The sequence below is a fragment of the Syngnathus leptorhynchus genome, chromosome 14, assembly GCF_054491065.1.
Source record: "Syngnathus leptorhynchus isolate UIUO chromosome 14, UIUO_Slep, whole genome shotgun sequence".
In the NCBI taxonomy this organism is placed as follows: domain Eukaryota; kingdom Metazoa; phylum Chordata; class Actinopteri; order Syngnathiformes; family Syngnathidae; genus Syngnathus; species Syngnathus leptorhynchus.
In genome coordinates, this window is record NC_141208.1 from 6576546 (window position 1) to 6599609 (window position 23064).

The 23064-nt window shown below is 44.2% G+C and overlaps 2 protein-coding genes across 2 annotated transcripts; one reads left to right on the forward strand and one right to left on the reverse strand.

Moving 5' to 3' along the window:
• Positions 1 to 340: 340 nt before the first annotated feature.
• LOC147046308 (chloride channel protein 2-like) lies at positions 341 to 22957 on the forward strand. Its single transcript, XM_085930397.1, has 25 exons — positions 341 to 892; positions 9697 to 9865; positions 11657 to 11788; positions 11868 to 11996; positions 12269 to 12402; positions 12530 to 12610; positions 12911 to 12934; positions 14035 to 14113; positions 14246 to 14371; positions 14551 to 14635; positions 15282 to 15383; positions 15965 to 16067; positions 16589 to 16744; positions 16891 to 16960; positions 17043 to 17153; positions 17294 to 17507; positions 17580 to 17713; positions 17786 to 18015; positions 18334 to 18445; positions 18519 to 18565; positions 18666 to 18728; positions 18871 to 18909; positions 18974 to 19078; positions 19163 to 19249; positions 19317 to 22957. Exons 2-25 carry the CDS (start codon positions 9697 to 9699, stop codon positions 19779 to 19781), a joined length of 2997 nt encoding a protein of 998 aa, XP_085786523.1. The 5' UTR covers positions 341 to 892; the 3' UTR covers positions 19782 to 22957.
• Positions 7148 to 9319, reverse strand: LOC147046309 (zona pellucida sperm-binding protein 4-like). Its single transcript, XM_085929872.1, has 8 exons — positions 9004 to 9319; positions 8616 to 8803; positions 8435 to 8532; positions 8056 to 8213; positions 7792 to 7984; positions 7589 to 7733; positions 7396 to 7474; positions 7148 to 7326 (listed from the first exon to the last, which is right to left on the reverse strand). Exons 1-8 carry the CDS (start codon positions 9287 to 9289, stop codon positions 7199 to 7201), a joined length of 1275 nt encoding a protein of 424 aa, XP_085785998.1. The 5' UTR covers positions 9290 to 9319; the 3' UTR covers positions 7148 to 7198.
• Positions 22958 to 23064: the final 107 nt, after the last annotated feature.

The window sequence follows — 23064 nt, forward strand, 5'->3', positions numbered from 1 at the left end:
AGCTGCCTGGAGAAAACACTCGGCATATCCTCATTTTGGACACCTATGTTTGTCTTCTTAATGATTTGGACGTTGTTTGCTGTTATATTGTGTTTTTTTGCAATTGATGTAATTGTGACGCAATTCTGTAAGGCCCCACTGAAGAGAAGACCCATCGCTACCTACTGCACCCACCGAGAGAGAGAGAGAGAGAGAGAGAGAGAGAGAGAGAGAGAGAGAGAGAGAGAGAGAGAGAGAGAGAGAGAGAGAGAGAGAGAGAGAGAGTTGAAATCAGTAAGGGAGAATGTACACATAGTTCGCCTCCTCCCTTTCCTTGTCTCTGCAGACAATGCCGAAATTAAGACAAATGCATACATCCATCCGCTCCGCCGCGAATGACCGGGGCGCCAGCAGCATTTCTGCACGCATGGGGAAAGCTGCAGGACGCGACACCGGCGCTACCCGCATTGCATCACGGACACGACTCCCGGTCCCCCGCTGTCTTCTTCCTCCCACATCAGCCCGAGCTGACCTAAAAGGACGACTTTCTCTATTCGCCGACGGGAGTCCGGTGCAGCACAAAAACGCATATTCGCCGATGATGAAATAGATCCAAACGGTTTGCTCGTGTGCGCAAAAGCCGTGAATTACGCGCGGCGCGAGTAACTTTCCAGAGCCGCCGAATGGCTTGCGCATCTTCAACGAGCCAGCGGGTGGCATCCAGCGAGAGCTACCACGCGTGTCATTTGCAGCCCGGTCACGTTATCGATTAAGGAGAGCGGCAGCCACCAGCAACCTGTAGCAGCGCGCGTCCTTGCTTCAACTTGCGTCTTCTTTCCGCGAGGTGCAATGGAGCGACGTCGCAGCTGACGATTTGGAAGCGTCGGGAGGAGCGGAGTCGCCCAGGGGAAAAGTGAGTACGAGTTTGTTACGTTTGATTCATTTTTACCTTTCTAAACTGTCAAAAATGTGCTTTCGGTTCAACTTTGTCCACGTCTTCGCTCAAGGGCAAATGCTACCAGAAGGGTTTATTGCGCTATGTTTTTTTTAAAATATATATATATATTTTACCCTGATTACTTGCAATTCCTGTGGGCGCTTGCCTATTTTACTGTTGATAAACTTGCAGACGACAAAAGACGAACGATGACTAAAAACAATGGCACTGTTTTAGACACTGTAAGGACAACCTGCTGGAAACCCCCCGCATAGGGCCCCTTTCTAGCTGTTGCTCGCCGTTGGAAAGTATGGGGTCCCTGAAGGACGGCTGATATTGCTCCGTATCAGCAACACAAATGAAAAAAAAACTGCAGACATGGAACTAACACATCGGAATTTGGAGTAAATCTCCCTAATGGGGCCTCCTACGAGCATGCGTATTGTCAAAGACATTGACAATCAAACAAAGCAAGCTTATGTCATATAAATAAAAAAATGGATAAAAATTGTGATAGTGGTCAGGATGTAAATTATTGAATAAAAGATATCCCTACGTTATCATTAATGTAGCATAATTGTTAAAAAGTCATATTTCAATATCTTTGGTAAACAAGAAACAAAATTTAGAACACGCATCGCTCTTCCATCCTTTATTTCTGCTGCAAGCTGGTGAAGACTCATTTTTGTTTGCAGTTCAGCAGCCTGTCAAAGAATAGTTGTGCAAAAAGCACAGAAACGCTGAACAGTTGGACACGCATTCAAAAGATGTGTGTGTGTGTGCGTCTATAAATATATAGTGTGTAACCTATGTAAACCTTCCCACGTTTTCCTCTCTAGTGATTGAATATTCATGAGTATTTCCTGGGTTGATGCCAAGGTCCAGCGAGACAATGTGTGAAATAAATCATTTCAGTTGGCAGAAAGACTTATTCAAATATGCAGATGAGCAACAAAATAAAGTAGCTGCGACACATTCCTACCATCCGTCACAGCTACTGTTGACTTTTTTTCTCCATTTTCAAGTGCTTACAAATGGATTATACTTCATTGGCTTTCGTCACGAGACCGCGATGATTCATTGGTAGTGACTCAGCCAACAAAAACGGTCTTATGTCATTTTGACTTTAGGACATAAATTGGAATGAGTTGACATGGCTGAAACGACCCAAGCATATATCAGTTTGTTTATAAAGTAACCCCTGGAAGATCAAACGCAGTGGATCTTTGGTCTATTAATTTTCAATGCTACTACATTTCTGTTTGTGATGCTCACAAGAATTTCGAAATGGATAAATATCAAGAAATCTTTTCAAGTCATCACTTCTACAGCATGTAGATCACATTTGGCTATTTTTAGGAGTACAGAGTGTGTAATCAAAGCAATCACACATGCTTGCTGATAAGCACACTCGATCAATCCGGTTCCACACGTCCCACCAAATTCTTAATGAATCAAAAATCAATGCAATGGATCCGAGCCCTTTGACTTTCGACGCTACCTCGCTCGGCATTGAATGTCCTCCTCGGGGCGAAACCGTGCATGTGTGTTTTCCCTTCTGGAGAATCGAAGCGAAATGCACAGACAGATAACACATTGAAATCAGATAAAGCGTCAGCCCACACTGGCGGTCTCGCGCTCCTCGCATCGCACTCTAAAATTGGATTGCGGTGTTGACAAAGCATCCTCGGAGTCTTACAGCCGTCAAGCTCGTACAACTCGGAATGGGGAACGTCTGACTGTTGCTGGAAAGATCCATCTTGATGCGTTCTCCTGGAGGAAAGCTCAAACCGAGCTAGCGGCAGTGCGCCACAGCACTCCGACGGTGTTTGCAGAAATCTTCAAAATAGAAGCGGCATCTGTCGGACAGCTGTGTTTGTTTGCGTCAGGAAAAAATGCACTTGGTCCATTTTAGTGCCAAATTCGGAGATATGAAGGGCAAAAACAGAGCTTGCTTTTAGTGCTCTGGAGTTCTTCTGAGGGAGCGGCGGTGAGGCCTTGTCTGTTAACGACAGCAGGAGAGCCACCGGGGACGGCTTCACGGGTCGCCGGCTTCTTCCCTGCAGTTGGTCGCAATGTATGCTGGGAGCATAGGCCGGTCTGCCTCAAAGGATTCCAAGTTGGCAGAGAAGAGGTCTTGGTGTCAGAACGTTACAGTTCCCTTCAAGTTGATTTTTTTTCCTCTCTGGTCTGATTCTTATACGATTTCAATCAGTCTGGGTTTAATTCTCCGTTTCGTTTGTGCACGTGCGCCAAAGAAGGCGTGACGAGTGATGATGTGAGTGGTTGGGAGGGAGCAAGCGTATGTTTTCACCTTCATATACATGCCAGGGGTGCTGTGTCTCAGTCAGAGCAGATGTTTTGAGGTGGTACGCTCATGTCCTTCTAACACCGGGGAGCTCAGGAATTGGCGGCTGCAGGGATCAAAGTCACAATCCAGTAAGCGCACAAACACACACAAACACACACATCTATATCCTCACTTGTAATATTTGAATTTTTTTTTTCTTGCCAGCAGTCTATCACTTTATTCTTTTAGTGTTTCCTATGGCTGTTTTCAGTATACGGAGGGGAATGTGAAGTGTTTTTGTTTTTTTTTTCTCAATCAGATTTCAGGCTCATCATGGCAATCTAATTTGTCCAGAGCAATTTTTATTATAGCGATCACATTTCAAATTCATCTTCTAGCGACCAGATTGGTGGCCTTCAGTGACGTCAGCCTTTTTGGTGTCTTCTTGTTGGTTGCTCAGCGCAAGCAAAGTCGGACTGGCATAACATTTTCATTTAGCCCAACTATGAGCAACTATAACAACCATTTTAGCAAGCGTGTGTTCATGCAAATAGTTTGTCCCAACGTGGCGGTATGCAAAGTCCACGAGCGGGGCCCACGCACTCTCGACACATATAAAAGAAAAATATTTACACAACCTTCTCTTTCACGAGCGGGCCAATGTCGTCTACATAACCACAAACAATACTGACAATAAAGAAACTCTTAGTCCACAACATACCTGAAAATAGGGAGTAATAATCACGATAGAAATCGTGAGTATTGATTCCTCAATAGACTTGACTTCAGCGATCGCCAAGTAGGTGCAAAGAGGCATTAACAATCGATCTCAGATTACTCGATCACTAACTAGTGCGATCCCAGATAAACACTGGTATCTTAAACATGAAAATGTTAAAATAATACCGAAATAGATGTTTAAGATCTTTGGCCATTTGTTTAGGTGTTTGTTGTTCTTCCACGTGAATTTTGTATTTATCTTGTTTTTTACAGCAATATAGTATTAGTCCAATCAGATTTCCATCATATGAAAACAAATTTGTCGGACTGTAATATTTTTCCTTGTCACATGCACGCATAGATTTCTATCATGACACTTGAGCACAAAGAAGATCTCCTCCCGATTCTCCAGTATGGCCCGGGCTGTTAAATATTTAAAGCCTCACTGCCGCAACATCTTTATGTAAAACATGCTACGCTGGTGCAGTGGCACACGCGCATAAGTCCCACTTAATATTCCACAATCTGCCTTGAACAACGCACGGGAAAGATAGACGCCAGACAAATTGAATGTTTGCTATGATCTGACTGCAAGTGGCTTTCTGATTATAACTGTGCGTGGAAATCTATTCATCCACACTGACAAGTGTGACGTCAGCTTTTGTTTGTATCAAAAAGTTTCAGCAATTTTTTTCTTTTATGCCATAAAGTGGTGCTAGATAGATTCCAGCTCATATGTAACACAATGAAGATAATCGGTATAGAAAATGAATGAATGCCGGCCTCATTTAAAATGTGTTTTGGGATTGACACAACTGATTAGCATTTTTTTTTTTTTTTTACGTGGCTGAAGCAGTAGCACGTGTCCTTGTCAAGGTCATCCTTGTTGATGTTCTTCTACTATCATGACGCGTTTACATGGTGTGTCTATCTCGTTGCGTGACCTTCCCCTCCGTATCCAAAGACACTTGAGGTGACAGTGCTGTCTCTTTGCATTCCCCCCCCCCAGTCAGCACTCCTGTCCTTTCTCCCACACTGCCGGTAGCTCGGGTCCATTCCAAGTGCTGTCACTGCCAAATTGGACTCTTACCTGCACACCGCTGCAGAAGGAATGTCTGCATCGTTTGCAGAGAGGGGGACAAAAAAAAATCTCAATTCATTTGACTCCTAAAATAGATTGCACAAAGTTCCACTAGAAAAGGACTATGAGATTGTTTACAATGGAAGCTTTGCTATCACTCACGATTGAAGTCTCCAAATTTGATCATTCTGAGTGATTATCTTTTGGTGTGTTTAAAATGCAATTTTGTTTGTAAGCGTGGCTCTAATGATGGCAAGCAAGATGAGTCCAGTTTGTGTGTTCTGCTCCGGTTGAATCTCTCCCAGGAGTGCTTAAGGGCCTAATTGAGCTTGTCTCCATCACAGTCACGCTATCATATGTAACATCTGCGATGCTTCTATCGAAGAAGACAAAACACATCAGCCAAAGAAAAGCAGACGGTATCTCCTCCGTCTTGCCTCGAGACATTTAATCTCCATTAACTTTGCCATGATGTTTCTTTCATGCAGCAACCACATTTTCCTGAGCTGTTTTGCAAGGACACACAAGTCTGTGGTCATTAGAATGTCAAATATATGTCCTTTGCGCCGCCTCCATCTCCTCACAGCGAATTGATTACTCGGCAGCGCCTTGGGATTTGCTGAATAATGAAGAACTTGAATCTCATCTGTTGTGTGATGCCCGCTCATGCGCTGACTGCAGCGCCTCGCAATGATTGGAGCTCTTCACACTGTTTTACAAGATAGTAAAACACAACTCGCCAAAATGTAGGTCGGACACGAAAAAAAGTAAACACAACTATCAAATACAGATTTTTCCAGTTACAGAGCGACCCCCCCCGGTGCATTCATAAAGCATCCAACGGCAACCAGATGGAAGGCACGAGAGCTGAACTGGTGTCCAGGGTTCAGTGTGGGAGTTAAACTGACTAATTCTGCTTCTGAAGTTGCTCTCGTGGGAGTTGAACCAATTTGAGACAGCAGCTCTGGTAACCCACCTGCTGCTCTTCGCAAGGTCCAGATGGCCCAGGTACTGCTCTCCCCGTCTCTACCAGCAGGGAGGCGAAAAGAGAACCACTAACATGTCCCAATTAAACACTATGTGTGCGATCGGGCTGTCTACCATGACTGAGTCATCATCACATCAAGTCACTGCTCTCGATTGTATGGCAAGCCATGGACAATTTGAATCTGGTACCCCACACACACAAAAATTACAGAAGGTCATTGCGATATGAAATAACTTTACAAGACAAGAGCAGAATGCCAAGAACTTCTAACGGTGGGACATAAAATCAGATCATAAAATACACATCCTTCATGAACCAGGCTGACCGACTACAATTAAATCTTAATCATCTTGGCTCAAGGACAACTTGATACTAGCTTATATACCAATCGTTTAATTAGCAAGCCTTTGCAGACTGTCCCAATTCATCCCAACTGCCATTGCTTCAACATTCACAGGCAGGTTGGATTGTGGGTGGATGAAAAGGGAAAGCAACATTGTGCTCTTTGCCCAACTGTCAGGAGAGAAGCTGCCTATGGAGCAGCTTTTCTTTTCACAAACCTCCACCCCGTGTTCATAAGAGCAGAACAAGCAAGCTTGGAAGAGTCGTGATGCCCATTTCAATGAATGTGTGTGTGTGTGTGTGTGGGGGTGGGGGGGGGGAGTTGGTAATAAAAAAATAAAAACAGCGCAGAGCAGTGAGTGAGAATGATGCACTAGTTGCAGCAAGGAGAAAAGTGGAAAGCCTCACAGCGAGACTGAGGATGCACAGTTTTGAATCAATTGCCACCATTGATGCAAACAGCCAATTTAATGACTGCTAGATGTCAAACTGGAAATATTGATACCTTGGAGAAAAGCTCCCATAGCCATGTAAAGCCTGCATTGCTACTTTGGCCTGCCTCAAGTTTGCATGGGATTCAAAAGGTCACTCTTAATGCGAGCAACGTTATGTCCTCAGGCAAAATAAATCTCATTCTAGTCTATGCAGTACCCAGATGACAAGCGCAATGTGTCAATCTTTAGCTTTCCATTGACTCCTAGCAGAAATGAAACACATTTGTGGGCGGAGCCAAGTTCCATTAGTGCCTTCGCACATGGAGCCGAGGCAGTGACCTTCACATGAACAAAGAATGCACGGCTGCAACAAAGCTGCTTTTACACAAGCCTTTATTAAAAGTCATGACTGGCTTTGGGTAAGTGGTCATCTCTTCCATTTTCTCAGAGGACCAGTAGAGTAGCCCCTCATTGGGGTCAGATTCACCTGTCTGCTAGAGACCACATCCTGGTTTAGAATCTTACGGGCAGTAGTCTGAGGTTTTCCTGCAGATTCTGGAAAAAAAAAAAAAAATTCCAAGCATCAAGACAGCAGCACAGGTATGACTGGAGCAGGTTACTCACGATGTCTGCCATAGCAAGTTTGGTCACAGGAGTGAATGTTGCTGGGGTAGCACACGGCTGTGATGCAGTGGATGAAAACCTGGAAAAAAAAAAAAAAAAAAAAAAAAAAAAAAAAATCACATCCTTGGATTTAGTGGCCAAGTCAAGCATCACTTTGCCTTCCACTGAATCCACTCATGTTTTGACAGCATACCCTGTCCTTCTGAGGAGCGTAGTTGTTTGGCTCCACAAAGGAGAACATCTTGAAAATGAAACGCTTGTAGTGTGTCGGGAAAGGAATTCTAGAGTCGAGCACAGGCACCACAATGGTCTGGTAGCGGTCATCGTGGTAGGGACACCTGCAACGATCCAGCCTTCAATATCACATAGCTGAATTTGGCAGAGAGATTAGTTTACCCATCCATTAGAAGATCCCACTGAGGGGCGCTGTTGGGATTAGGAGTGGTGGTGGTCCAGCAGCGCTCCAGATTCAAAACAATGCTGGGATCAGACCGGTCCAGGATGCGGACCTCAACATACACAGGTTGCTTGAGAACTTTAGTGATCGGGTAATCTGCTGCGGCGTAGAAAGAGTTGTACGCCGCCTCCTCTGCAAGTAGAGTTTCACTTTGAGGCATGAAAAAGGAGCATGTGGAAAGACTGAGGTGCTGCCGTACGCACCTTCGACACAACCCTTTGAGAGACACTCCCCGTTGCCCAGTCTGAGCTCCACCCTGAGAGGTCCACCGGCAGCCACTGGCACAGGCGGAGGGAGGGCGTTGACTTCTACAACCAGTGCTTCCACGGCTGTGCCTGAATATTTACACTGGAATAGAAGCCTGAGCAAAAAAAAAAAAAAAATCAGGAAGTTCCAAACACTAAAGAGGCCATTTGACTGCTGCTGTGCAGAAAGATGAGGAATTATGCAAAAAAAATAAAAAACACAATTCTGTGCTAGCGTTTTTCATTCAAGTCAACCAAATCCTAATTTTCAGATTTCTGTTTGAACTTAACTGTCATATTTCAAATGAATGCAAGTTTTCAATTCTCAAGCACTGACTCAAAATGGCTGTCCCTGGTGATGGAACCTCGAGGTCCGATTCCCACTTCATACGATGATGACATGTGGTTCTCGTATACCACCAAACCGTCTTCCTCCTTCAGAAATATTATCGTTATTATTAGACAAGGGTGTAGTTTTATAGGCAAAGTTGATCATTTTAAAGCAAAAAAGCACCCACCTTGACAGTTGTGCCGCACAAGGTCATGGGGAACTGAAAGACGGCAAATGTGGCGGTGGTGTCCACCGCGGTGCAAGCGGGATCGTTCATTTCCATCAGGCTGACAGCATTCACATCCATCGGCGGTGTCGTAGAGTCACGAGCCACCACCACCACAAATTGCCCATCTCTTGTACACTGCACAGTAACTGACAAGAGTCAAAAAAAGGTCATTAGCACAATTGCTCAAGTTTTGACCTGCCGTCACAAAACTTGTATTGAGTCAGCAGAATTGACACAGTTACTGAATTAGCATTTTCCACCCCTGCTCAAAGGTGACTAGGCCCACTATGAGAATTTAGCTTGGTAGCTAACCTTGTGACAGAGCACAGACATTACTCAAATTTACCCGCTTTGCCGTAATAGCAGCGCCGTCCATCATGGCAGCAGTTGATGGCTCCGCATTGCTCTTTGGTGATCTCACGGGTGCCACACTGGATCATCTCATTTTGCTCCACTTGGCATTTGTCAACATGAGGCTCAGGCGCAGGAACTCCAGTCTGTTTTTGAGGTAGCGGCGCAGGATGCTTGGTATTGGTGTTGAGGGCCTCCATCCAGTGCTGGGCCACTGCATCACCGACCAAAAGTCCAACAATTACCAGCCAAACACCAACCAGGCTCCTGGAACGCTCCATGGCGGTGCTCAAGAGTGCAGGGACAAATTAGCAGAGTCAGACGCAGGCTTTATACCGGTCGAGCAGTGGCTCCGCCCCCTTGTCATTGGAAGGCAATTGAATGGCAGCCATGTGGACAGGTGCTGCTCATAAGCAGGCTGGTGGAAGCCATTTTGGCAAAACCAGTTTTTTTTTGTAAACAAGATGATAGAAGTTTGTGTTTTGGTCTGACTGTAGTGACCTGTGTTCAGCGTGTTCAATATTCACACTTGCAAATGTGCATGGAGAATAATTTTCCAATGTTATGGATTATGTTTGAGTTGAGATTGAATAAATAACCATTGCAATAAAATTATTGTTATTATGTTGAGCAAGCCAACCCCTTCCTCCATGTATCAATAGATGTGTGACCTTTGTGACCCCTACAGATGTATGGGCGGTACACGCAGGAGCTGGGTGCCTACGCTAAGGCGGAAGCGGCCCGCCTGCGCGACGGCGGCGTGCGCAACGGCGCAGGGCTGCGGCGGAACGCCAGCGTCCGAAGTCGTGCGGCGGATCTGCACGAGTACCAGAAAGAACCGTGCGCCAAATGCCAGTGTGAGTGCTTTTGTGGCGTCTTCATGCTCATTCTATGGAAAGCAAAGACAACATTTGCCATTGACGTCATGATTGAAATGATTGCATCTCATCAGACAAGAATGTCTTTGGTGGTGTTGCTGCAAAAGGGAATAAAAATGTTTTAAACAATACGTTCATGCAGTTCCATCTTAAAAGATGTGAACATGATTGCATGTGACCCATCTGAGCAATGACCTCAGGGCCAAGCTGGTTCTCTCAATGTCAAACACAAGTGTGTGTTTTTGCGTGTGTAAGGAAGCTGCGCTGGTGCCGGGTGTTGTTTACTTGCTGGTTCAGTCTCGACGTCTGTCAGATTATCTTGCGTCTCGTCTTGTGAGTAAACAAAGGAGAGGAGGTAGTGCCTTAGAAGGAAAGCTCCATTTCAGCCAGTCTATCCATCCATCCATCCATCCATCCATCCATCCATCCATCCATCCATCCATCCATCCATCCATCCATCCATCTATCTAATTCGTGTCACTAAACTTGTGTAAAGTGGCCAATTCAACAACGGCAATTAACGATGTGTTGTCTGTTTGCCCTTGTGAGCAGTGATCTAATTAATGCTGAGATGGATAGAGCGCCACAGAGGTGAAAGTGCCTTTAAATCCCGACTCGCTCAATTTTTATGGGAGCTGTTTAAAAGCCTCGCTAAAACACTGATATGTGTTCTGGCCACCTGCTTGTTTGTAGATCAAAATACACTGACCAAACTGGATGGATCATTTTCAAGCACTGAATGGAGAAATTATTTATACAAATATTTATTTACCACAAATAATGCATATATATATGCCAGTGATGCAGTGACAGGCAGAACAATTACCAACTCCTCTACTTCGGTGGCAGAAATTAGAATTGCAAAAATTGAACATTATTTTTTGCCCAATATAGAATCACACTCTGCCGTGGCTCCAAAAAGCCTAGGAAACTGTTTTTAGGCATTGTGGCTGGCTGGACAGCTCTTCTCGATTTTGCCTTGTTAGATAAGAGTTTAACAAATTCCACTGTGGGAGTTTTAGTGATTCCCTCGTGTGTGTGTGCGTGTGTGTTTATGTGGAGGTCGGCCGACATTTGTGTGGTTTTGATGATGAGTAACTAGCACTGAAGCTTTTTGGACAAGGGTAGCCCACGCACACAACAAAAAAGCTTTTTTTCTTTTTTTTTGGGCCCAGAGTTAAAAACAGCCTCGGATTGTGTTGGGTTTTTTTTGTCTTTTAGAAGCTGAAGCAGGAATGCTTTTGGAGACTTGTTACTGGATCTTCCTGGCAGTGACCAGTCAAGTGTGAAATAAAGCAAAATTATCAAAGCAACAACACGTAAATGTTGCATTTTTGTCATTCGCTCACTTTCAGCACAAATCAGTTTTCTTTTTATTCCCTCAAGTTGACATGAATATGACAAGCACTTTTGCCCGTTTTGTTGTTTCCCCGAGTGGGGCTTACAAAAGCAAACGCCTTCTCATTAACGGCGGATGTACAAAAGCTTCTCGACAAACATTCCGCATAATGAGGTTATTTACTAAGCCTCGCCACTGATTGCTATTTGGATCTGGAATTTTTTTTTTTTTTTCTTGCTTCTACAAATGATTATACTCTCCATTCGAATGGAATTGTCGCATAAAGAGAAAATCCATTCCCAGATGGGAAAAAAAAAATACATTGTTGTTCTGGGGGCACAGATTGGAATAAATCATTGATGATGCATTCCTTTCTGCTGATTTCAATCCAAATAAATAAATAAACAATTCTCTCTCTGTCCACATTCCAGCATGCGCCTCCAGCTGTCAGAAATTTCTGATCTCACGGTTGGGCGAGGATTGGATCTTCCTCATCCTACTGGGGCTTCTCATGGCGCTGGTCAGTTGGGTCATGGACTACGCCATCGCCTTCTGCCAAGAAGGTAGAAAAGAGTCACAGAGCAGACGAGAAAACCTTCGCCAGGTTTTTACACTGACAATCTGGGCTGTGTGTGTGTGCAGCACAGAAGTGGATGCACGGCGGCCTGGACAATAATCTGCTGCTGCAGTACATCGCCTGGGTCAGCTACCCCGTGGTGCTCATCACGTTCTCGGCAGGATTTACGCAGATCCTGGCCCCGCAGGCCGTGGGTGAGGCAGGCGCACCTTGAAAGAATGACTTGGTTTGCATGTTTGAAAAACCTAATTGCCTCCGTAATGCGCTCGAAGGCCTCGGAAGACGTGTACGGACCTCCCTTTTATCCATAAAATGAGATGTGCATATCAAAGATGATATGAATATCAATCAGCGCCCCTCCCTCCCTTCCCCTCCAACCTTTTTTTTTTTCTGCTCCTCTGTAATTGCTTTCTTTCAACTCCTCTTTTGCCTTCATTCCATCACCTGGCATGTTGTGGTGGCTCAGGCTCGGGCATTCCAGAGATGAAGACCATCCTGAGGGGGGTGGTCCTCAAGGAGTACTTGACCTTTAAGACATTTGTGGCCAAGGTCATCGGGCTCACCTGCGCTCTAGGCAGTGGGATGCCTCTGGGGAAGGAGGTAGAGGATCTGACACATACAAAATGATATTCAAAGCAAATTTCATTTCCAAACAGCCTGATTGCCAGATGTTCGAAGCAGTTAGTGTTCTACTGAGATGTTCTTCTTCTCCATCCTTCCCTTCTAGGGACCTTTTGTACACGTGGCCAGCTTGTGCGCCGCGCTTCTCAGCAAATTCATGGCCGCTCTTTTTGGCGGAATCTACATGGTGAGACTGGACTTTATGTATTGCGCTATTGCTTGGAAGTAAGTTGAGATGTTTACCACTCAACAGGACACCCTCTCAAAGATGATAGGCGGCCATGCGGAGGAGGCAAAACATTGCTTTTAGTTTGACTGAAATAGTCCAAGGAGGTCGAGCTCCCATTAGAAGATAATCAGACTGGGGAGATGTTCATTCAGCTTCCCGGAGTTCATTTGCTGCTTGTTCGAAAAGAGAAAAGGTAACTTGGGCCACACTGTTACTCAAAGATCTTTTTTTTTTTTTTTCTTCCTATTACCGCTAAAGGAAGAGCCCTTCGAGGGAAGTAAGGTATGACTCGCGGTCATTTCCATCCACATGAGTTAATCAAAAGCAATCGGAGCATTTATTCCATATTTTTGCTGTCCAGCGTTATGATTTTTTTATGCTCTCTGTGCTAAGACAAGTTCTAGTAGAACACAGTGTCTTATGAGATACTTTTTTTTTTTTTTCCAAAGCTGGAGATGAAGGATATGGACGAAATGCCAAAAGGGCTTTTCCATACGCCACGTCCATTTGCGTCCACGCTAGCTGGATGTCTTTCCATGTGTCTGCAGTGTGTCATCCATCCGCCACGCCCATCGTTCTGTGCCTTCCGCGATTTCAACATGTCTCATGCGGATCCTCTGCAACGGCGGCTTTGTAGCGCAGCGTTTTGCTTGCGGCGCGAACCCCCGTACGTATTTGCTGCAATGGCGCTGTAGCGACATTTGACGTCTTGAATTGACACGCAGGCCAGGCCTATTTTCAAGAAATGGTATTTTCAATTTGCAGCTATGAAAATTGCTGTTGTTCTTTTTTTTTTTTTTCCTATTTTTGTGTGAAACTATTTACAGATATTTCACAGTTTACATTTGCAATAAAAATGTATACATAATATTTGCAATATTACTTTAAATAGAATCAAGCTTGCTCCGTCACTGCAACCAGAATTAATCTTTGCATTGCAAAAATTGAATGAATAAAATGTGGTTGGAAAGGTCATTTCTTGAAAATATTGTTAGCTTAATAGCATGATTGCATAAGGTTTTGTGGAGGAAAAAAGAACCAAGACATTCAACAAATAAGAAAAAAAACGAGAAGAGCAATCGGAGCATTTATTCCATATTTTTGAATAACTTTGACAATCATGCTATGTGGCTAACATTTGATATATTTTTCTGCATGACGAGACATTAGGGACATTCTTGTATTTGTTTTTCATACAAATATTCACTGTAATTATGATTTTTACCTCGGCTTTATTGATGAGGTCTCAAACTCAAGGCTCGGGGGGCAGGTACGGCCCACTCCATCATTTTATGTGACCCGCGAAGACAAATTATGCATTGACTGCTACTGCGTATATGAATTTCAATTTTTTTTTCTTACGTCTGACGCTGATTGGACAGAATGAGTTGAGGAACACGGAAATGCTGTCAGCCGCTTGCGCGGTGGGTGTTGGTTGCTGCTTTGCTGCGCCTATCGGAGGTAAAATGACATTGATGGAAAATGTTCGGAGCATATTGTCCATGTTCTCAATACAGACCACTAAGACATAAGCACGTGTGTGTGTGTGTGTGTGTGTGTGTGTGTGTGTGTGTGTGTGTGTGTGCACCAAAGGGGTGTTGTTCAGCATCGAGGTCACGTCGACGTTTTTTGCCGTGAGGAACTACTGGAGGGGCTTCTTCGCTGCTACCTTCAGCGCCTTCATCTTCCGAGTGCTGGCGGTGTGGAACCAGGAGGAAGGTAGACCAGCACAAATGAAAAATCCAATCCTCACTTTTCCCAATTTTGTTTGTATTTTCTGATTAAGTTAGCAGTTCAAACTAAACATATCACAATGAGAAATACACATTTTGTATTTGAAACAAATGGCATAACTCTGCGTTCAAATCTGCGAGCTAACACTGACTGTTTTGCCTCAGAAACCATCACGGCTCTCTTTAAGACTCGCTTCCGTCTGGATTTCCCCTTCGACCTTCAGGAGCTGCCGGCCTTCGCCGTTCTCGGGTGAGCGCCGTGCCGGCGGCTTCAACCGAGCCGCTTGAGCTCGCCAAGGGCGTTTTCGTCTATTCCTCATTTCATTCCTGTCAACTTGACTTCATTTGTGTTCGAACAGTCGGCCATGAAATGAACTTTTCCCCCTGCTGGTTTACTCTATTTTACGTGGTTGTCTTTTTCAATACAGCGGTCCTCCTCGTATCACGGTTCATCATTTACGCTCTGTATATCGTGCAAATTTTTCACTCACAATTTTGGATTGTTTTTTTACAGGATGCTGGCATGAATTTCGACTTACAGTACAGTACAGTCGAATGTGATGCCAGAAATGCAATATAATATTACCATATCATCGATGCTAATTTCCTTTAGTCTGTCAAGGGTATTTTGCATTGTATGTTAGCATGAAGCTAGTGGACTTTTGTTAGATAAAAAAAAATATCTAATAAAAGAATTATTATAAAAGAAGAATTATTCTTATTTAAATATACTGTAGTAGCCACTATTGAATATTTTCACAATCGATTATCGATTATTCCAATGATTAATCCGATACAAATTTCTTTGCATTTAAGTGTCTTTCAAAACATTTATTTCCAAGATTTCAAGTGCAAGGGTTTCTGGAGTGACTGGCGTTACGGACGTTATGTTTCAGGATCGCCTGCGGTTTTGGCGGCGCCCTGTTTGTCTACCTGAACCGGCTCATCGTAGAGTGCATGAGGAAGCAGAAGACCATAAATAAGCTCTTGCTGAGGAAGTAAGCAATTGAGTGTCACCCTCACAGCAGCCCTCTAATTGTTACACCGCCACAAAGCAGCACGATCGCACTATGTCCCCAGGGATGACGGCGAACCTAATTGCTAATTGCTTTTTTTTTTTTTACAAGATAATCAATTCACATAACAAGATATTTAAAATGGGGTACACACACCTTCACAATGATTTTGAACATCTCAAAAGATTTTCAAGAAAAAATAGGCTAGTGTGTCAGTCACTATGTATGTACCCACTTGCGTCACATGTCCGAATACTTTATAGTCCAGATCTTGCGCAGACTTGATCTGATTTTCTGAGGTTGGGAGTCCAAATTGGAGTGGCATGAAGGGAAGCCGCATTTAAATCGACTGAGGTTTAAATATGCTGCCGAAGGCTAAAAATTGCGTGCAGTGGTCCCGAACTTATGGTTAAAATTGGCCTGGCGGCGTCTTAATTGGGTCGCTTAGTCTCACATATCACACACAAGCTATTTTTGGATGGTGCTCCCTCAGCACCTGCGCTTAAAAAATCTAATTCTGCCCCCCATCTTGATGACGAACGCTCTTATTAATGACCCCGCAGTCCGTCTCTTCCTGTCAGGCGTTTGGCGTATCCGGCGCTTGTCACACTGCTGGTGTCCACGCTCACGTTCCCTCCGGGCCTCGGGCAGTTCATGGCGGGCCAGGTGAGGACTCTGTGTTTTTTTTTTAGTTTGTTTGTTTTGGGGTTTTTTCAACATGAGTGATTACCAATGTCAACTGTCAACTGTTATAGTCAACTAACAAATTACTTAACCAAATTAAACAAATTGTTACCTGTATATAAAACTGTTTGTTTTGATAAAATAGCAATTCATTCCATTTCTTAATCATTGCTATTAATTTACACATATATGACAAATTGTAATGTAATTATTACTTTTTTTTTAACAATACTTCAAATTTATTTATGAAGCCCTAAATCACAAAAACATCTCAAAGGGCTTCCCATGGCCACAATTGATCATTTTCTTTTATAACAAACAAACAAACAAATAAATAAATAGATTCATTAATTAATAAATAAATAAATAAATAAATAAATAAATTCACAATGCTGTCATTATTGACTGTTGTGCTGATTATGGAGGGGGGGGGGATTGAATGAATTCCATTCGGTAATGAGGCTGATATAAATGTGTAAGAATGTATTTGTGACCTCGCTCAGCTGACGCAGCACGAGTCTTTGGTGGCGTTGTTTGACAACCGCACGTGGTGCCGCCAAGGCGTGGCTGAGGAGTTTGACTACATCAGCCACCACCACGCCTGGAAGCACCCACAGGTCAACGTCTTCATCACGCTCGTCCTCTTCATCGTCATGAAGGTACAAATACAGTGAAAATAGCAGGGGCTCCAAAATTGAACCTTGAGGAGGTTGGAAACGGGTCGAAAATTGGACAGCAATCTCACTCTGCAAGCTATTAAAAACTCCATTTTCCATTGTATGTCCACTTGAATGCCCGCTCTCAGTTTTGGATGTCCGCCGTGGCCACCACCATGCCCGTTCCGTGCGGGGCCTTCATGCCGGTTTTCCTCATCGGTGAGTCCAATCTAGCCTAAATTCTTTTTCATGATGATATAATTGCGCTAAAAACATCATGTTGTCAACGCGTGATGGTTAGGTGCGGCATTTGGCAGACTGGTTGGAGAGATCATGGCATCCATGTTTCCTGATGGTATCCATGCCGACGGTAGCGTCTATCCCATAGTTCCCGGTGGTTACGCTGTAGTGGGTGAGCATCTCCAGTCATCTGTCAACCATTTCCTTTTTTGAGTTTGAAATATTAATACAGGCATTTCTAAATATCTTTTGGGGGGTGTTAGGGTAAGAATGAACAAATCTTTCCTGACAATTCAACTTTCTTTGCACCAGGTGCTGCGGCGCTTTCCGGAGCCGTCACCCACACCGTGTCCACCGCCGTCATCGTCTTCGAGCTGACCGGCCAGATCTCGCACATCCTGCCCGTGATGATCGCCGTGATTTTAGCCAACGCCGTGGCCCAGGCGCTCCAGCCGTCGCTGTACGACTCCATCATCCGCATCAAGAAGTTGCCCTATCTTCCCGAGTTGGGCATGGGCCATCACGAGTGGGTCTTTCAAACTCTCCATCCGCTTTTGCTGTTCAAATGCGGTTATTGTTGTCCCCTTCCATGTTGTAGGAAGTATAATATCCGCGTGGAAGACATCATGGTGCGGGACGTGCGCTTCATCACGCTCACCTCGTCTTATCGGGAACTGCAGGAGATGTTGCTGACCGGTCAGCTCAAGACGCTTGCCTTGGTTGAATCTCGAGGTAAAGCGGTATAACATCTTCTCAAGGAAAATCTCCTATGCTATGCTATGTGACATCCGCTTCCCGCTACAGATTCCATGATCCTCCTGGGCTCCATCGAGAAGCTTCAGCTGCAGTCTCTGCTCTCGCTGCAGCTGAGTCGCCAGCTCCGGCTGACCCACCTGCGCCAGCTGCTCCGGGACAGCGACCCCAACGACAACTTGACCAGCCTCACCAGCCTGACCAGCGACAGTGCCCCCACATCCCCGCGCAACAACAACAACGCTCATCGAGGGGTTCACTTCTTGGTGAGCGCCCAAGAGGTGTGGAGGCGTCCGGGGGCGGGGCTAGTTGGGGAACTCCACTTAAGGCACGGCATGTGAGCTGCATGTAGCAAGGAGGTAAAGGCACAGATGGAGCTTGTGCAACACAGCGGCGGTATGTTCTTTTTGAGATCAATTAGTGAGGCAAATACAGTGATTAGGATCAGCAATGTCCTCTGGGTGGCTTTTCACACGCTGGTCTTGTGCGTTTCGTGGTCTCTCTGTGCCCTCACCTGTGCACGTCTTCCATTGTTTGGTGTGGACCTTGCATGCGGTGCGTGCGCACGCCTCCCTTTTGTCAACGTCTCTCCCATGCAGATCTCCACAGAGGAGTCGTCCTCCTTCGGCTCGGCCGTCTCCAACCTTCGCCGTCCTCTAAAGTCGGCCCTCAAGAGCACGGCGGCCGTCAGCGACGCCGACCCGCCCGACGGTACTTTGTCACCGTCGCTGATTCACATCAAGTCTGAAATCTGAAAGTCTGGTTGTGTCTTTTTCCTCGGAAGGTTTTCAGACGCTGTCCTATGCTGAGCAAGGCGAAGAGAGGCGAGAGGTTAGTGGAAACTATTGCATTGGAGCTCTATATTTTCAAATCTTAACCCTAATCTGAAACCCCACTTTTTATTTTGTCACGCGTCCCTTTTGGTGGGAAGAGTCTGTGTGGAGCGTCCCCGTGCGAAAAGAGGAAGCCCAAACGCGTGAGGATCTCTATGGCGGTAAGATTGTCTCGTGTGTTACCTAGCAACCCTTGCCTTGCTTGGACCAAAGCACGAGCGGCATATGAGCAGACTGTGTGTTTGTGTTTCTTCTGTTTTACTCGAAGGTGTTGCATATTTCATGTTTATTTTGTCTCATCAGGATTCGACTGAAGTAGACGATTGTATGAGCCCAACTGAGGTGAGCTCCGCAGAAGAAGGATAGCATCGCAGTAGAGGTAGAATCTCGTCTCGTCTGCTTTTAGATCGCCGAGTGGGAAGAACAGCAACTGGACCAGCCGCTGGATTTTAAGAACTCCAAAATTGATCCGGCTCCATTCCAGCTAGTGGAGCACACCTCGCTTCATAAGGTGCGAGCGGCCGACCCTTGTGCTGGACCCAGCTTGTGACCCCGTCAACATGGTTCTTGTGTCTTGTCTAACCCCTCCCTGCAGACCCACACCATTTTCTCCCTTCTGGGTCTGGATCACGCCTACGTGACCAGCATGGGCCGTCTGGTCGGCGTCGTTTCGCTCAAAGAGGTTTGTTTTTGTCTTTGGCTGGGTGATCGGGTCTTTGCTGACTTTGTGACTTAACCCCCCTGTCAAGCTACGTAAGGCCATCGAAGGCTCAGTGACGGTGGCAGGGGTGAAAGTGCGCCCCCCATTGGCCAGTTTCCGTGACAGCGGCAACACCAGCAGCATCTCCGAGGTCACAGAGCTCCACAAACTGTGCATGCGGCACCGGGGACTCTCGTTGCCGCGGGAACCCAGACCGCCAGACCAAGCGGAAGTCCGGCCAGATGTGGCGTACCACGATATGCCCGTCGACGTGTCGGACCAGACCGAGCTGGGCCAGGCAACGCTCCGGGAGAGCCCCTCGTTCACCGAGGACCAATCGGACTTTACCTTTGACTGCAGCCCCGCCCACACGGAGGAATCCGAGCTGGTTTGTGACTTTGAACCACCGCCGGGCCAAATTCCTGAGCCAGAACAGGCGACGCCAGGAAGCTGGAGCGCCCCTCTGAGCGAGGACCAATCAGAACCAGAGGCAAGATCAATCTCTGACGAGTAATGAATGTTGACTTTTCTTCCATTAGAGTAGCTCCTCCATTTCAACACTGCCTTGCTTAAGACACAGTCTGGCTAGAACTAGCGATTCATCCAGAGGCACAAAGTCCAACGTTTTTTCACGACAAGAAAAAATGTTTGCGGCTCTCAAAATTGGTAACGAACGAAGCTTGAATCAACGCTGACAAACGAAACACTCGCAAAACTATGTTTTACTTGCCTTCCAGATCAATAGGGGTATAATATTTTTTGTAGGGTGACACATTTAATTGGGCTTTTTTTTTCCATTTGTGTCAGTATGGGGAACCTATATGGCACAATATTTAGCCCACAAATACACAAGTATATAAAAGTTCCTTTGTTGCAGTAGCTCACTTCAAAAAGTGGAACTTTAGTTCGTTTGCGTAACCTGTAAAATATAATAGTCAAGATGATTTGATTGAATTATGAAATATTGGACTCTGGGTAGTGAATCTGTAAGTTTCACGTTTTAAATTGATCTATAATCCAATTTATTAGGATGCAGCTATAGATCCTTTTTTGGTACAAATGCTGTTAACGTAAAATTATTCACATTCACACTGTATGCAAAATGCTTAATAATAGCAACTCTGAACAATATAAAAATTGTATGAAATATGTTAGTTACATCTTATTTTATATAGATGGTCTGACTTGATTAAGGCCCCTTAATTAAAAAAAAAAAAAAAACATTCTGCACGCCTGCCTCAAATTGCTGACATAAATGTTTAAATAGAATAGATTCCAGTAGGTCATAATATGACTTGGTTGTCATATTTCTTGGTTATGGATCATCATCATCATCATGTTTGATGGCACATGTTGGAATATGACCGATGTCAAATCGCCACACCAAGTCTTGGCGTGCCTTTATTCCTTGCGTACAGACAAAAATGAATCACTTGCGATCAAATTACGAGCAAAGGTCACGGCTGTTAACTACCTAATTCCCATAACGGGCTCACATAGGACAGCTTCTATTCCATAGTCGCCAGTTCGTATAAATTTACAAATTACATCAACGGAAATGCAATGAACAAACGATGGTAGCTAATGCTAAATAATTCACCCAGGCGACGTTCTGCCACGTCTGACGTCTTGTGTGACAATGTTACGATTTTTTTTTTTTTTTTAAGCGTTGTTTGTCCACTCTGAAGGCGCATCAGGGCCGCAATGAAAAGGAAAGATAAAATACATTAAGAGACTAGCATCATATATTTTTTCATGTTGGAATACTATGAGAATGCAGTTATATATTTTTTCATTAAAATAATTTGGGAGATAAAAAGTTGTCTACTCTCCAGATTTAAGAAATGGATGTTATGAGAGTAAGGGTGGAAAAAACAATGTTTTCTAGAAAAAAAAAAGGAGAAAACATTTTTCAAGAACCATGTCTTGCTTTGAAGATTTAAGTCATAATATTGTTGTTATAATATATGATTTTAACATTAAAAATCATATTTTAACATTTCTAAAATATATATTGGTCTTTTTCAATATATGCATTCTCACAATATTACAATTGATCCTCATAATATTTTGACCTTTTGCCTGGAAAATGTCCAACTGTTTTCGTAATATTACCAATTTCATCTAAAAATGTGCAATTCAATTTGCAACCTTATACACTTGATATTGTGACTTAAATCTTGAAGATGACAACTTTTCGATCATAAATGTACATAGTGTGGACCATTAGTCTCATAAGATTCCTATTTTTTCTTCCTTGAAAGTATGTAACCTCAAAAGCACACGACTTTGATATTTGCCCTACTATCTTTGATTGTGTGACAATTATTTAAGGCAGCTTTCCACCAGACTGACAACAAGTGCATGGCTCGGAATTGGCGTGAAGATGGACAGCGTCTGGTGACTTTTATAAGGGCGACATAGAAATAAACTGCTAATGAATCGCCACCAAGAATATAAAAGGACACAAAAGTAATCACTGTACAGACATCGCTTGAAATGTCAAAATAACGGGAATCAATCAGTTTCAAAATGCATGTGGACATCCTTAGGCTCATGAAACGATTTGCCTAGGTCAGGTCATCAAACTCATTTTTGTCGTGGTCATAGTTTTCTTCCGAGGGCCATTGTGACTGTCAACCCAAATAAATGTATGAACGTCTCGTATTTTATACAGTATAGGCTACACAACAAATTAATAAATAACTAGTTTGGAAACCAGAGACGAGTAAAAACTGTTCAAATTGAATGGTAGATGAATGGTAATAAAAATTGCTTGCAACATCTTTTATTTTGAAACGTGAACACACTGCAATATTTGTATCGACACAAAGTCAATGCACAATTTGTCTTCACGGGCCAAGTATAATTAAACCGCGGGTCTAATTTGGCCCGCGGGACACAGTTTGACACTCCTGGCCGAAGTCGTTATATATTCAATGAAACTTTGCAAAGGTTCTTTTGACTTACATTTCCTCTGAAATCCACGGGGGCATTTCCTCCGTCGCCTATCCAAAAAGGAGGTGCTTGAAACGGCCACATTCAGCTGGAGGCTCCGATGCTCCCAATTTTGTCTTGCAGAGAGTGTCCACGTCCTTCGGGAATTCTTTTTTTCGGCGTGTTCCTGCACCCGACCACAACGCATCTATTGGGCGGGCATCTTTACTGCCTTAAACGTTTCAAAAAAATACTGGAATCCAAAACATTGGTAGGCACGCCAGGAAATAAGAGTAACATGCCTTCTCTGACGTAGTCTCGGGGATGTGTCAATCGAGTAGACTTCACCGAAAAAAATGAGCGGAAGTAAATATCGTTAAATCACTTCTGAGTTTTTTTTTTCCAGGGGAGAATTGTCGTGCTGACATCCTTTTTTTTTTTTTCAAATAAAGATCTATCATAAGTGAGCCCACTTTATTCTCCCAAACGTCCATACTCCAGCCTGGCCTTGAATGCAGTCTTGATATTCGGTAACAAAGAAGCACAACTCGAGTTGTCCATCAAATTAGTACGAGTCTTGTGTCTGTCCAATATGGACACAAATATGTGTGGCTCTGGACATTTGCAGCGTATCTAGTTCAGCAATAAGATCTCCCTTTACATGGTTTGGTACATGCCACATACATGCAAATGTAAATAGAGCCAGAACAGCCATTGTTATTTTTCAGAGAACACCAAATATGTTTTTGTATATGAGCCACTGGATTTGATTGCAAGAAAAAGCACCTTGGGAATAAAAACTGAGTTGTCTTGGCTTTTTTTTTGTGTTGTTATTTCATCATCGGGCTGGGGAATTGTTT